General features: G+C 39.6%; 1 protein-coding gene across 5 annotated transcripts in view; it reads right to left on the bottom strand.

The window, feature by feature from the left end:
* The window catches only part of SYTL5 (synaptotagmin like 5), a 93822-nt gene that overhangs the window by 36836 nt on the left and 42251 nt on the right, over positions 1–14735 (bottom strand). For all 5 annotated transcript variants that reach the window (XM_074534551.1, XM_014265213.3, XM_014265212.3 and 2 more), the window contains exons 4-6: positions 4342–4454; positions 2984–3113; positions 1045–1170 (exon numbers count right to left, since the gene is read on the bottom strand). In XM_074534551.1, coding sequence (XP_074390652.1) covers positions 1045–1170; positions 2984–3113; positions 4342–4454 — 369 coding nt within the window. The remainder of the gene's footprint in view (positions 1–1044; positions 1171–2983; positions 3114–4341; positions 4455–14735) is intronic.

Raw genomic sequence — 14735 nt, forward strand, 5'->3', positions numbered from 1 at the left:
GTCTCTTAGATCCTTTACTCATCTCTACTCTATTCAATGAAAATGTAGAAAATGAGCAAAAATTCTACTTCTGGTCTCATAGAAGTCAGGTATGAGTCTGCTGGGGTATAAAAGGCCTAATAATCTTAACGAAAAAAATTAGTGAAATGGAATGATTAATGAAAACTAGCTTGAAAGCTGGATTGGCTGGTAGGTGCTGCAGCACCGAGTGGAAAAAAAAAAGAAATCAAATTATCAACAAGAAATCAATAAGATTGTCACCATCAGCTTTAGACATATTGAAGAACATATAGAAATTGGGATTTGAATTGTAGGTAACAAAGAGAAGCAAGTTCTTGCCTGAACAAGAAGGTTTATCTATGTGCATACTAAAGTCCATGATGTTTCTTTTACCTGTTATCCTTTGTTCCTGCATATCTCTTTGGAAACGCTAGTTTAGAGACAGGAAATTGCTATTAGAACTTACAGCAAATTATTATTATTTTGTTAATCCAAATTGTAAAATTGCTAGGTGTGTGCACCTGAACAAAAAATGTGGGTTTATATCCAGTATGGCTGTCTAACTGAACAAGGAAACAGTGAGCTGGTTTTTGGCTTCATTTGCAAGGTAGGACATGACAGGAATGTTGCTCCTGAAATTTTATAGTGCCATCAGAGGCACTAGCAGAGATCTGTTAAACCCAGAAGAATTATAAAATGACTGGGACAATAGTCATGGAAAGAGAAGGGCAAACAGCCTTTGAAGAAGAAAACATAAATTACAATCAATTAACATTTCATTAGTAAATAAAACCAAGGAGCCTCAGTTCTATAACATGAACATAACTCATCCTTTAAAATCCAGAAAACAAAACCAACGTACTGACATCGGTCACCAGCTGAATATGAGGAGAGTAAGATAACATGAGTGGAGACAAGTTTTTTGCTTGTTGGGTGTTTTTTGGTGTTTTTCGTTTGTTCCCAGACAGCACCCAAGGAGACAGAGCAGCCCAGGGCCCTGGCCCTGGGTTGGTCCCAGCAGGAGCTGTCCCGGACTCTGCTCACCTCTCAGAGCTTGCAGCTGATTTGCCTCCACGCAGACCTGGGCTTTCAGCCTCTGAGCTTGTGCTCCTTTCACCTTCATCCTTTCCATATGTGATTTCTCCTTTGGTAACTGCCCTGATAACCCTCCTGTTGAGAACAGGGAATAAAAGATTTTGTGATAAAAGTTGTGATGCGTACAGTCCAGTAATTTAATCTAACCTATGGACAACTCTGGATATAAAGGTCAATAAAGCACCAAGTCATGTTATGAAACTAGTTCCTGGGGGAAAAACTTTGTATTTACTAGAAGCTGCATTTTAAGACACCAAAACACTAAAACATTCCTGCTATTCAAGCTTAGAACCAGAACTGCCTCTTCTGAAAATTAATCAAGTATTTTTGACTAAGTGTGTGTATTTTCTCTAGAAAATTATGCTATGTATATTTTCTCTTTAGATATTTCTAGAATTATATGCATCAAAAGCCCTAAACAGGCCATTCCTAAAAAAACAGAACATCACCCCCTTATCCTGCAAAACATTACCTAATGGGACAGAAATGAATGAAATTAAATTTTGCAAAGTAATGGTATTCCTCATGACCTTATAAACCACAATAGACTGAAAAGTTATCCCATTACACTCTCAGTAGCAGCTGGTGCCAAATGAGCCTTGCAAAAAGAAATCCACTCATGAGATACACACACATGGAACCTGAGGGAGGAAGAATCAAGCAAGGAAGAGGGACAATAATGAAATATTTCTAAAAGACGCCACCAAATATAGTAGGAAAAGCAAGCCAAATTCTTGTAGGATTAAGTTTCTGTTGTGGGGAATGTCACTATCAAAAACATTTCTGTCAACAAACAGAAACAGCAAGCAGCACTAAATTAAATAAAAGTTATAAAAATAATTGTTTCTTGTAAGGGAATATGATTAATTGGTTTGCTTAAAGGATTTAAATGGAAGGAGGATTAGAAAAGTAAACTTTAATGCCCTCTTAGTATAGCTAGCACTTAGCATGACTCAGAGCAAAATCTAGGTCTATTATAGAGGATTCCTTAGACTGGTTCTTTCTTCACTATAGTTTAAGAGGCTAGAGGCGTTCTGAAGCTCTTTTTCTCTATATTAAAGAGAGATAAGTCACTGGTGTTAATTTCTGGAGTCACTGGAGCAGGTAATTCCATGCTCATCTCTCCTTAGAAGTAAAAAACCCATGGAAAGCATCCACCTGCCCTTTCTCTAGGATCTCTGATAAAATGTGCTCTTTTTTTCAACAGAAACAAAGTTTTCCAAATGCCATTGAGGCTTCAGCCCTGATACTAAACTCCATTCAGGTTTTCTTCCCACTCACCGAAAGCCCCCAGCTAGGTCCAGACACTACTTGTGCAACCACATGGTCAATGCATTGGCTGTGTCCCCTGAGAGTGAATGCCCCTCAAAAGGCCAAACTGGGTTAAACCCTGCAGGATGAGCAGCAGCAGCAGCTCTGTTTATTCACTTTCACACACACATTCTTAGGCTGTACTTGTACAGCTGGAAGCTCCAAGGAAAACTTGGGAGCCAAACTGACCAGTATACATAAAAACCAGGTCCTACAAATGCTAGTTTTTGCATTGGCTTCTCTGGCAAGCCTGCCTTTAAGGACACCCTGTTACTTCTGGGTAGAAACAAGAAAAATCCAAAAGTAAAATTGTCTGTTTTTTCTGCTACCTTTATAGCTGAAGGAGAATTGCTGATGCATTTCCCAGGAAACAGCAATTTAATTACAGTAAGTATGCCTTTAAATGAAGGCAGTTTCTAATCCCAGGAAGTTTGAGGCTGATCTGGAAGACTGGAAGAACTCAAAAGAAAATCTATCCAACCATATACAGTTAGTTTTAGATTTATCAGTTTTCAAAAAAAACCCAAAACCCAGAAACCAAAATAAAAGCCAACAACAACAAAACCAAAGGATTTACCCAATCTTTCTAGGTCTGCTAAAGACAGATTTGTGCCCATTTGTGGAGCAGACTGGTACATCTGGCTTTTCTTCAGTCTCTTGGGCTTGATTTTTGAATGTTCTTTCATCATCTGTATTGGAAACTGTGTCTGCAGTAGAGGGAGAAAGAAAATAAAAGGTGAACCTCTGCACAAATAACACAGCACATCAAACAACCTACAAAAACAGATAATGAAAAAGCCTTGGGGGATCTTTGTAATAAAATAAAACTTTGGCTTGAGATGTTCCTCATTACCAGCTCTTGAACTACATTTCCAGATTTCTCAGTGACAATATTTAATAACCAAAGGACCTGAGATTTAATTTTGAAATGTACAGTATCTTCTGTGTTGAATGAAAGAATGTCTTCATAATTAAAATGTTTGTTTACCTAGGAGCAAGGTATGGGGAAAATGGCTTAAATAGATTTTTCAGTATATCTATCAAGTATTAAAAAATGACATACCCAATGTGACCACTGAAATAATATCAAGGATTTATACACTTGCCATCTTTACAGTTTCTGAGGCACAGTAATATTGGCAAGGTCTGTATTTTCCAAGGAGCAAGTTTGCACCATGAATTTTTTCCAGTGGCAGTAAACCAGTCCCTCCCCTTATAAGCTAGGAGAGAAAACTGGGCATAAATTCTGCATCTGAAACAGACTACTCAACAGCTTCTGTGTTCAGAGTGAAGGAGTTAAATGAGTACAAACCATCAGCATTCAGGAGAAACTCCAATTTCTTACATCAGAGGTCCTGTGGTACCCTGCAAGGTACCAGAGCAGCTCACACACACTGGGCTGTGCTTGGCCAAGACAGACAGACAGACAATGTACTGTACTTAAAAGTGCAGGTGAAGCTTGTTTGAGATACTTGGGCAAAGAGAAAATCTGAATACCAGGTAGCCTGGATATAACCCATGATCCAACAGACAGCACAGGATCTCAAATTCACCTTTCTTCTTCAGAGTCGAAAAAGAAAATCTGAAGGATTTTTACACACCACTGTCACAAATAACACAGCCAAAGGCAAAAAAATGACCAGGCTGAGATCTCTCCATACAGCCAAACTTCCGGGCAGGAACTGAGAACAAACTTTCTCAGTTTGGACAATGAGGTTTTCAGCAGCTCCCTATCTCCACAGAGATACTTCTTTCATACAGGCCTTACCTTTCCTGAATATTACTCATTCATAAATCACTGTATAGGCTCTAATAAAAAATTAAGATTAAAATACTGATTATATTTCAATCAGGAACAAAATACAAGTCAAACACTCAAGAAACAAGGTTTTGAACTTATAAAGCACAAGCAAATCTCCCTCTCAAGGTCCCTACCTGGGAATTTGTGAAGGATTGACTGTCTGACAACATCAGTTCCAAGATTTGATTGTTTGAAGCGCTTTGCTCTCTCTTCAAAAAACCATTCCCCTGTCACTATCCGTAGCTCTCTGTAAGAGGAAAATGAGAAAAGCCAGAGACACATAAACATTAACAAACTTGGCCAGCCAAAGCTACTGCAGTTATCAATCAGCTGCCACACTCACAAATTCTGGGCAACATTTGCACTGTTCAAAATAAAGTGTAGAGAGATTGATTGTAGAGCTTGGAATAATAAAACACTTCGCAGAAAAATATCACCTTACTTTGTGAATGGAAAGGAATTTTTACTAGATGGAAATTTACTTGGCAAAAATGTGTTCCAACCACGTTTACAAGATTTCTGTAAAATACACAGAACATTCTGTCATCCTAGTCTTTTGTGAACTACTCAGTGTCACAGTTTCCAGTATTTCCAAAATGACAAGAGACATAGAAACAGCAACACTGGATTGAGGGAGAAAATTCCCCACCAAAGTTCCTGCCAGATGAGTCAGCCTTTCATGGACCCTATGTGGTTATAGAGAGGTTGCTCCAAGTCCATATGTATTTTTCATTTCTAGTTTTATATGCTGACACTATCTGCAGCTCCTTCACATGGCAGTGCTGCTATGAATTAGCTGTGTGTCAGCAGCTCAGAGCAATGAAAATTTGTCTTTTCTGCTGTTCTGGAGGATGCTGCTTTTTCTGGTTTCAAATTATTTTACCTATGCTAGCAATTAAAAAAAAACTGTACTGGCATTGTTGGGTTTTTTGCTGGGTATGTTTTCATGCTGGTTGTTTGCCTTTTCCTGAATTAGTTTCATTATGGCACAGCATCGCCATTTCTACTGTCTCACTACACACACTTAATGGTAAAAAGCTACTAACCATGAATACTCTAATAAAAAAATATAAACAAACTAATAACCCCCAAACATTAAAAACTGATTTAGCTCCAGACTAAATCAGTTCCTGCTTACTGTTCATGTTCCTGCTTACTGTTCAATAAGAAAACTTTCAAACCTCTACTGGAAAAGAAATCATCCAGTCCCTTGGGCATGAAAATTACTACAGATGGGTTTAGAGCACTGATCAATATCTTCACTATTAAGTTATTTCTGAGTCATGCCTGAATGCAGTCTTACTTGAGAAAATACTAAAAATTACAGAATAATATCCTGACACTGGTAAAAAGACAAATATTATCAGTTTGTCCTAACCTGTTAATGAATCATGCATCTTTTATGACTTACTGAAAAAAAACAAATTAGAAAAATCAAAATCCCAAATACATGTCCACAAGCATAGAAATAGATTATTGCCTTATCTTGTTGTTGCAGACTCCTAGTGAAAAAGCTCTCAATAATTCATCATCCTGGTCACTCAGTCATTGTGAAAGGTATTAAATAAAATCTTTATGCTTCAACTGGAAATTTTTAAATTACTTCTGTTGGTTCCAAACACTGAAAAGGATTCACTTCATTAGAAACTATGTCTGGCCTGCTGGCGTAACAAATGTTTTTTTCTCAGAATGTGTATTTTCAGAATTCTCTAACAGCACTTACTTCTCTGTGCAGTTATTTTATTGCAAGACTTCTGACATGTTTAATGTTTTGTATTGAACCATAAACCTTCCAGAACCTTTCACTAGACCATCAAATTGCATTGCAATGTGAATGACATATCACATTGCAGTATCATCTAGCCAGTAAATTCATTTTTTTCCTCAGTTAATACCAAGTTTGATCACAAAACTCCACAAGGACTGCTTTCCCCTTGGATGGAGATTTCACCCATCCCTGATATCTTACCAGAAATACTTGACTTAATCAAGGTCAGACAGAACACTGCCCACATCCTAATCCAGAGGAGCATCTTCACCCTGAAGGAGCTCTGACACTCTGAAGGAGCTGTGACCTTCCCCCAGGGTTCCAGCAGAGTTGGAGAATGCTGCACCCAGAGCTCCAGGTTTTACAGCCAAACCCTGCAATTGTTTCCACATAGCCCTGAGAGTGACACCACCTGGGGTGCTGGGGTTCATGGAGGGGCAGCTCTTTGCCACAGAGCCCCTGGAGAGCCATCTCCTACATTTTCTGGCCAGATGTGAACAGTGATGAGGGAAAGGAAACTTCTGATGTTTCCTCTTTCAGCCTGGTGGAAGGGTGGCTGAGACCAGAGCATGCTCGTTTTACTGTTCAGCAGTTTTGTGATCTGATGTGGAAATTTGAGCCTGCAATAGCAGGATCAAGAGCTCCGGGAGAAGTCTAGGGGCTGGAGAGACTGAAGGAGCTCCAGACAAGGAAAGGATGGCTGGGGCAGCTGTGGAAGGAGACCAGGATGGAAGTAGATGGAGGACTTTGGGCTGTGCAAGGAAGGATCAGCAGTGCTGCTGCTGGTGGAGGCAGGTTCTCCTCAGCATCCATCCCTGGGAGAGGGCCCTTGTCTCCTCCATTCCACTGTGGCATGGGACCTTAGAGCTCACCCTCAGACTCCCTCTCTGTGTCCCCACTCCATCCTACACCTGATCCTCTGCTGCCTCTCTCTGGTAGGAAAGCAGCCTCCAAGATGGGAAAGGCTGGCACCAGGGTGGCAGTGAGGAAGGAGAACTGCACAGAAGGACTTTCCCTTCCTTTGCCACCCCCTGTGTAACTACTGATCCAATACTCATCTTCCTCAAAATGTAAGCTTTGCAGGGAAGGGACAGATCAGTTTATTTGGGCAACAAAAGCTGATTCCTCTATCTTCTGGCAAAGGATAACTAAGCAATCTACTTCTCTTAATAATCTCTGTTATCTGCAAGCTGCCATTATCAAACAGCCCCAAATTACACAGACTGTGCCCTCTTGCTTAGCCAAGGATGTTCCTGGACATTGCTGGCAAACACAAATTGGGCCCCAAGGAAAGAGGAGGGTGCAAATCCCTTTTTCAGGGCTGAGAAGGCAAAGCAGTGTGACAGTCACTACACTGGCAGAGCTGAACCTTGTGCCCATTCAGGTAACGACCCCAAACTGAACTGCCCACCTTCCCCATCAGACTGATGTTATTAAACTCCACCTTTTTAATGAGGTGCCAACTCCTTGCTAGGGGTGCTCTGAAGAGGCTCACATCCATTCTGCTCTGACTTCACCAGAAGAATGGGGTCTGAGGCATAACACAAACTACCTCAGCTGAGTCTCAAAACATGGCAAAGTGAGGGAGAATTGCCTTGCTTCAGTCAGGTGCTTCATACCCTCTGGCCAGCCCTGTTTATCCACAGTGAAAGGGAAAAAACAACAGGCACTGACATCCAGCCATTGTGAATGCTGCATGAAACAAGAGACCTCAGCCCTCACTTCAGACCTTCATCCTTATTTTCATCAGTGTTACGGTCTGTCTTCAGATCCTGAATTCAGCTGGCAGAACATTTTTTGCAAAAATGTTCTCATTTAACAGATCATTTCTACAAAAATATCACTTTCTAATGAAATAAAAGGAAAATCCCCAAGCTTTGCAGATTTGAATTTCTAGTGCACTACTAGTGGATGTATTTTAGATGTATGCTGAACAATTCACACAAAGACTTCATGTTCATGTTATCTTTATCACTCATACATGTCAGGAGTACCTATTAAAAGAATTTTTGCTCTACACATAAATAGGAATTACTTCAGATCAAATGATTTTCTAAGTCTCTGACTTGAAGATTGAATTTAAAAATTGCATTTGACATTCTGAATCAAAAAGTTGAAGAGCAAGAATCAAACAGTCTTATAATAATAATAATGCTATTTTCATGCAATTATGACAAGGGGACTCTCTCTCCTACTGAGATAGAAGAAAGATGCACTATTTCAGATACAGGATTAAAATGAGCCCTTTCTATCTAAAGAAAATGAACCCTTTTTGTCTTTCTATTTACTCAGTAGCACATTGAATCAGTAGCTTGCTTGCTGAACCTGCTTGCAGGTTTGGCTTTGGTGTTTGCAAAATGGGCCCAAGATCCATGCAGACTGCAGATCATGGTATGTGCATGCATTTCTGTACTTTCTCAGTTAGATGTAGCTCATGATGTAAACAACATGTGTAATTTCTGCCAAAGTAGGATTTAGACTGGCCTTTCAAGGTGTTTAGCAGATGCTGAAATCAGTCGCTTTAGAAAAAAAGGAAAACAGTATTATAAACTCTAATAACAGCAATTTTTGCATGATTGCTCTTTCCTACGCTCAGAACAGATAGGAAGATTAACATTCAGGCAGTTCAGTTGAGTAACAAATACTTTAGGGATCAGCTAAAGTCCTTCTACATTATTTACTGATCCACCTACTCCCATCATCATGGGAGAGGGAGCAGGGATGGTTCCCTGCTTCTTCCCCCTCTGTTATCTCCCACTAAACAAATTAATGACACTCTGCTCAGTTTAGAAACAGAACCCATAACCTATGCCCTGCCCCTCAAAAACTCAGATTTTCCACTCTCATTTCTGTGAGGCACTTCATGGTTAATAGTCCTAGTTAATAATAAAAAATCCATTTCAGATGGAAAGACCCAATTGTGACTTTCAATTATTTCTTTAGGGCAAAGCCCCACACTGGTAAAACAATTTCCTGTCCATTTGATCATCTTGTCTAATTCACATCCACAGCAGATGCAAAAGATTCAGCCTACCTTCTTTCCATCCCTGTTTCTCAAGTTATTTTACTTCCTCCTCAGGAAGAAAATGTGGGGAAAAAAAAAGCAAAACGAAAGGCTGGATAAAATTCAGCCCATGTTTGAACATAGCAAAGCCCTTATGATATACCCTCACATATCCCTATCTTTGTGTTCTACTCCACACAGTATTTTCTGCAACATAAATTAATTCCACTGTAAGTTTTATTATGCTGTGAGGCTATTAGACAGAATTTTTCGACCCGGTGAAAAGAAGGCAAACTTGCATACAAGTTACTAAAATAAAATTATAAGAAATTTGAAAAGCATTTGCATAGTAAAACATTGGAAATGCCTCTATTTTTAGGCTCCTAATGGGAATAAATGTTACTAAGAGATTCTGATGAATTTTCATGACATGTTAAGACAGCATAATTATTTCAGAGATTAAGATAAATTTTCCATTACTGCTTTGTTCTGCTGTAATAGCTTGAGCTAACTAGACATTTGACATATAAAGGCAGTGCTCTCAGATATCTAGACACCCTTGCAATGGGAAGTACAGACAGCATCATGGTGTGAAATCTGCCCTTCAGAAGACACCTGGAAGAACTCTAGTTTCTTCAATCTATTGATCATTTTGTCTGCCAAATTTAAAACACAAAGTGATCATAATTTAAGAAAATGTAGAGGGGAAAAGATACTTTAATGGAAAGTTTCTCTTTTAACACCCATGTTTGAAAGTTTCTGATGACCTCAGCTCCTTGGATGGAGGGAATGGAGCAGAAATCTTCCTCTTTCAGGTGCATCACTACATACAGGCTTGATTTACCTCATTAAATAATGCAACAGCACAACTATCAAACAAAATCACATGGATAAGGACTGTCTTGTTCTCTGACCTTTGCTGGAGAACTGAGTTTGGCTAAACACTCTAATTCCTCTTGATCTGTAAAAGCTTTGTCTTGAGACTTTATATTTTCCCTGGTAATAACACCCATGAGGGACAAATCCAACTGAATAATTTTCTCTTTATGGGCATTCAAGGGAGATATAATTTGACAGTAACTCTAAACTGTAAGACAACTTACATATAAACCTGTTTATTATACTTAAAAATACTGATGAACCTCTGTCACTATTCAGATTCGAATATCTTTCCTCAGATTCACTAAATTATTTTTGAAAGCTTTTCAGAATATAATTAATGTATTGTAACAAGCTTCCCCATCACCAGAAGCTGTTTTTCAGGCAAGTCTGTCTCTGGAGAAATGGCAGATGAAATGCTCTAAGTATTACTTTACAGAAGTCAGGTTCTCTTGTTGTCAGATGATGTTCTGATTGACAGACGAACAAAGAGATTGTATTATTAAATGAACTAGTTTCTTACCCCTACAGCCACCATCATGTTACTATGTTGTGCTTGGGTTTTTTTAATTTATTCAGATAATAATATTATGTTTTAGCACATACTCATAAAATTGGCATATTGAAATTACTGTTCTCCAAATCAAAGTGAGCAAGCTTGCAGTTTGCCACCATTTTTTCCCCTTTCTGTGGCAGCTGGATATAAATCCACCATTACTCTTAAAGCAATAACAACTTTTGATCCCAGGCCATGATCCCATTGATGCCAGGACAAAAACCCCTTTCACTGTTCTGAAAGTATCCCAAACTCCAGTGTTAGGACTGGACAGGCAGGACTCAAAAAGCTCATAAGGAAAGAAATGTCAAAATGTATTAAACAAAGCAACAGGCAGAAGGTGGCTGATATTACCTACATTCTTTTTACTGACACAATTGTTTCTGCGACCACTCTGGATTACCTGTGTAATTCTAGGTATTTCTGCAGTAATTTGAGCAGTAGATGTCTCTTTGAATGCCCACACTCCCCACCCAGTACCAGACTTTCTGCTCTGACACCAAATGTACTCATTAGGTTTTCCAACAGTTCCAAAAATCTTCTAGACATGTTCCTGCAGCTGTAATTCATGACTATGAGAAGGGCTTGTACAAGCTACTGTTATAACCATCACCTAAAATAGAACTTAAAGGACACTCCTGAGCACAATTTGGGGAGCAGAGGCATGAAGTAGCACAGCACCAAAATTGTAAAGGGCTCACAAACACTTCTCCCTGACTTTTAAGGGTCTTACAGTCTGTATGACAACAGACATCACATCACAACAACAGTTTAACCTGGCTCTGCTAATGGAACAGCTCAGCAGGGGATGGAGTCAATACACACATCAACATAACCAAGGCTGCTAAAAAAGGGACAAAGGAGAGAGACAAGTATAAAAGTGTTCCAACACTCTTTGGAAAGCATGGTAAAGCAGTCCAATTTGACAGACACAAACACTGCATGTAGGTCAATGCTACAGAGCTAAAAGATTTTTCTCCTCTTCCTACCTTTTCTTTGCTACTTATAAAACATAAATGTCCTTTAACACTGTATTATTTTCTCTTCCTTGCCTTCTGCCTTTTCATCTTGTCAAAGGCCCTATTAACTTAATCAGCTCCTCCAACAAATGTAATTAAAAGAGCCTAAAAATCCTGATTTCCCCTGAATTTCTCACTTGGTAGAAAAGCAGAATTGAAATAATTTAGATGAGAACTATGCACAGTGATGTAACTGAAATGCCTTTCCCAAACTTCCATCTCCACACTGCCCACACAGAAGATTATCTCTCTGTGTACTCTCAGCAATGTAAAAGACATTTTACATATCACTAACTGACTGTCATGAAGTCTTGCAGAAACAAAAATAAAGGAGAGAGAGAGCTTTCAATTTAATAAAGATATTCAACATGGACAGAATGTTAGCACTTGAAAAGTTCAGCACTTTGCAAGCAAATTACCCCATGGTGTGTAATAACCTGATGGCAGGCTTCAACCAGAATTAATTGTCAAGGTGGTTGCTGAGACCACTGCTTGGCTCACAGAGCTGCAGCACAATCAGAAGAAGCAGGGGTCACACAGACTTTGAGAAATTGCCTCACTCATCTCTCAGCCCCAGAGCAGGACCATCCTTACTGAGGCCATCATGCCAAGAGAGGTTTATCCAACCTGTTGTAAAACAACATTCTGCAACCCTTCCAAATTATGTCAACATTCACACCATCTAAATTACATCCTTTCACTGCAATTGAAGTATCACATTAGTCTTCCTACCCAAAGAGGGGCCTTGGAACAACCTGTAAGCCACATTCTATAGATTTAAAACTCAGGTATTTTCTCTTGCCTAGGCTGAACACTTGTGACTCCTTCTATTGCTCTGGACATCCTGTGTGCTAATTTTCATTATTTTCTGCTGAACTTTCTCCAGGTGGCCAGTATGAATTCTGATACACAGAAATGGGCAGGTACTCTACATAAAAGAGGATTTTATAATGTATTTTATAAGCCATAATTTGGCTTGTACATCAATGTGTGATGCTCAATTTTTCTGCAGTGGAAAATTCTGTTGATTCATGTTCAGCTTTTATCCAGTACAATACCCAGATCCTTTCCTAAGGAACAGCTGCAGAAGCTGTTTTTATTCTCATTTTATGTTTCTGCAGCTGCATTTTTTCCCAAATGTAGCACTTCCACATGCCCATAGGGAGCCATCACTTGCTTTACCTTCAAACAACTTCTATAATTCTAAGCATCACTTTGAAACCCAGTCTTGTCCTTGAGCATGCCTGGAGCACCTTTTAGCTTTATGTCTCCTGCAGGTGTAACTGGCAAATCCATCTGCTGCATCAAGGTCCTTAACTAAAATATTTAACAGTAATAAGCCAGGAAATATTCTGCTCTATATCACTGGTTTTAAAAAGGGGTTTTTTTGTTTGTATGTGTGGTGCTTTTTGTTTGGGTTTTTTTGTTTGTTTGTTTGGGGTTTTTTGGGCTTTATTTTCTTGAGGTTTTTTTTTGACAGTGAAGTGTCCATGCTGAGAACAGAGCTTTACAATTTTCCTGGCAGGTCTGCAATCGCACTGGCAGAATTTATTCCAGGGCACAGCTACCCTAATTTGTCAGCCTATTAGAAAGGAACAAGAGAGAGTATCAAAAGGTTAACTTCAGCCAAGTTCTAAGACAGCAACCAATCCTCCTCTGTCACCTGTCAAAGGTGGAAATTAAATTGGTTTTGACATTACTTGTTCTTGAGCCAGCTCTTACTCCTCATCCTGTCACCTTTTCTTGGCTTTCAAACAACACAGCTACCGTTTGTTTCAGTGTTTTTAGAGAAATTAGAGGTATTGTGGCAGGGTCAACAAATCCCTTTTTCTTTTCTCCATTTTTAAAGAGCAGCATTGTGTTTGCTGTTCTCCATGCTGTCACCTCACTCGCACCCCATCACTTCTGAAAGGCACAGCACTGACATTATCCCAGGAACTGCCTGAGGCAAAGTACAGGGAGCTCAGCCAGCCCCTACTGATTTAAAATCATTTCACAAATCAAACAAGTAAACATTTTTTGTCTTACCAGGCAAGACACTGTCCTTTGGATGTGCCCCACAGGATGCAGAGGAGGTTAAGGCATCTACTTAAAAATGGAAGCAACCTTCTAAAGCTCAAGTTTGAAGACACAAACCCTAAACTCCATGCTCTGCTAAAATTAATATCAATTTTTCACTGTCTATGTAACCTTGACAGAATTGGCTATTTGGGTTCATTACCTGAAACAGTTTACCCTTTCTGATCCAGTTACTTTGAAGGTCTGTTAAAAAAATTCCATCCCTTTCTTTTTTTATTCCATCTCTTTCTTACATCATCCAGTCCTTACACCAGGATATTTAACTGAGTTTTGTTGTCCGACACATTTCTTCTTTTCTTCATGGTTATCTTACCAAACCAAGCAAAAAAATCCCATATTACCAAACTAATGTTTCCTTCATGGTTATCTTACCTAAAAAATCCCATATTACCAAACTAATCTTTTCTTCATGGTTATCTTACCAAATCAAGATAAAAAATCCCATATTACCAAACTAATCAGGTGAATTATTTTTCCAAGTCTTTGGAAGACAAAGCCCATTGAAACTGACTTGGAATTGGGAAAAGAGAGAATGTAGCAAATAAAAGCCGCAGCTGAGCCTCTCCCCTTGTGTATTCTCTGTAAGGGGATGTACAATGGTAGCACAAAATCACTGCCAGGGCTGTAAGCTCCACACGTGGTGGTTTAGGGCAAATTTGGGAGAAAACCTCCAAAGAGGCCCCTCCAGAAAGCAAACTCACACGGCCCCTACCCCCAGCTGGTTTGGGAGGGTTTTCTTAGAGAGAAGTGGAAAGAACCTGTTTATTTAACAGGCACAGCAACCCCCAGCACACAAAAAGAATAGTACAGGATGACACCACTCTTTCACCACTCTGGAAAAAGATGACAAATTCAGAAAGTCTCTCTTGGGGGTGGTTGCTCTGTTCTCAGTCCCTCCGGCACTGGGGCAGCTGCTGCCCAGAGCAGGCCCCGCTAGGCCACAGGGTGCAAACTCTCGGTGTTCCCAGGGCCCAGCTCGGAGCAGGTTTGAGTTGGTCCAAAAAAAGGAAAGGAGAAACACTCCAGGGAAAAATTTCGACTGTTTAGCTAAACTAGCTAATGAGCAGAAGCAAGAGCAAGAGCAAAGCAAAAAGCAAAAGTAAAAAAACAAAAGCACCACCATGTACTGCCCCGTCTGTGTGTCCCGCCAACCATGGGGGAGCAGCTGATAACAAAACCAAAACAAAACCTTCGCTCTTCAGAGCCAGTCTTGAAGGCACAGA

This window comes from Zonotrichia albicollis, chromosome 2 (genome assembly GCF_047830755.1).
Source record: "Zonotrichia albicollis isolate bZonAlb1 chromosome 2, bZonAlb1.hap1, whole genome shotgun sequence".
Taxonomy (NCBI): Eukaryota; Metazoa; Chordata; class Aves; order Passeriformes; family Passerellidae; genus Zonotrichia; species Zonotrichia albicollis.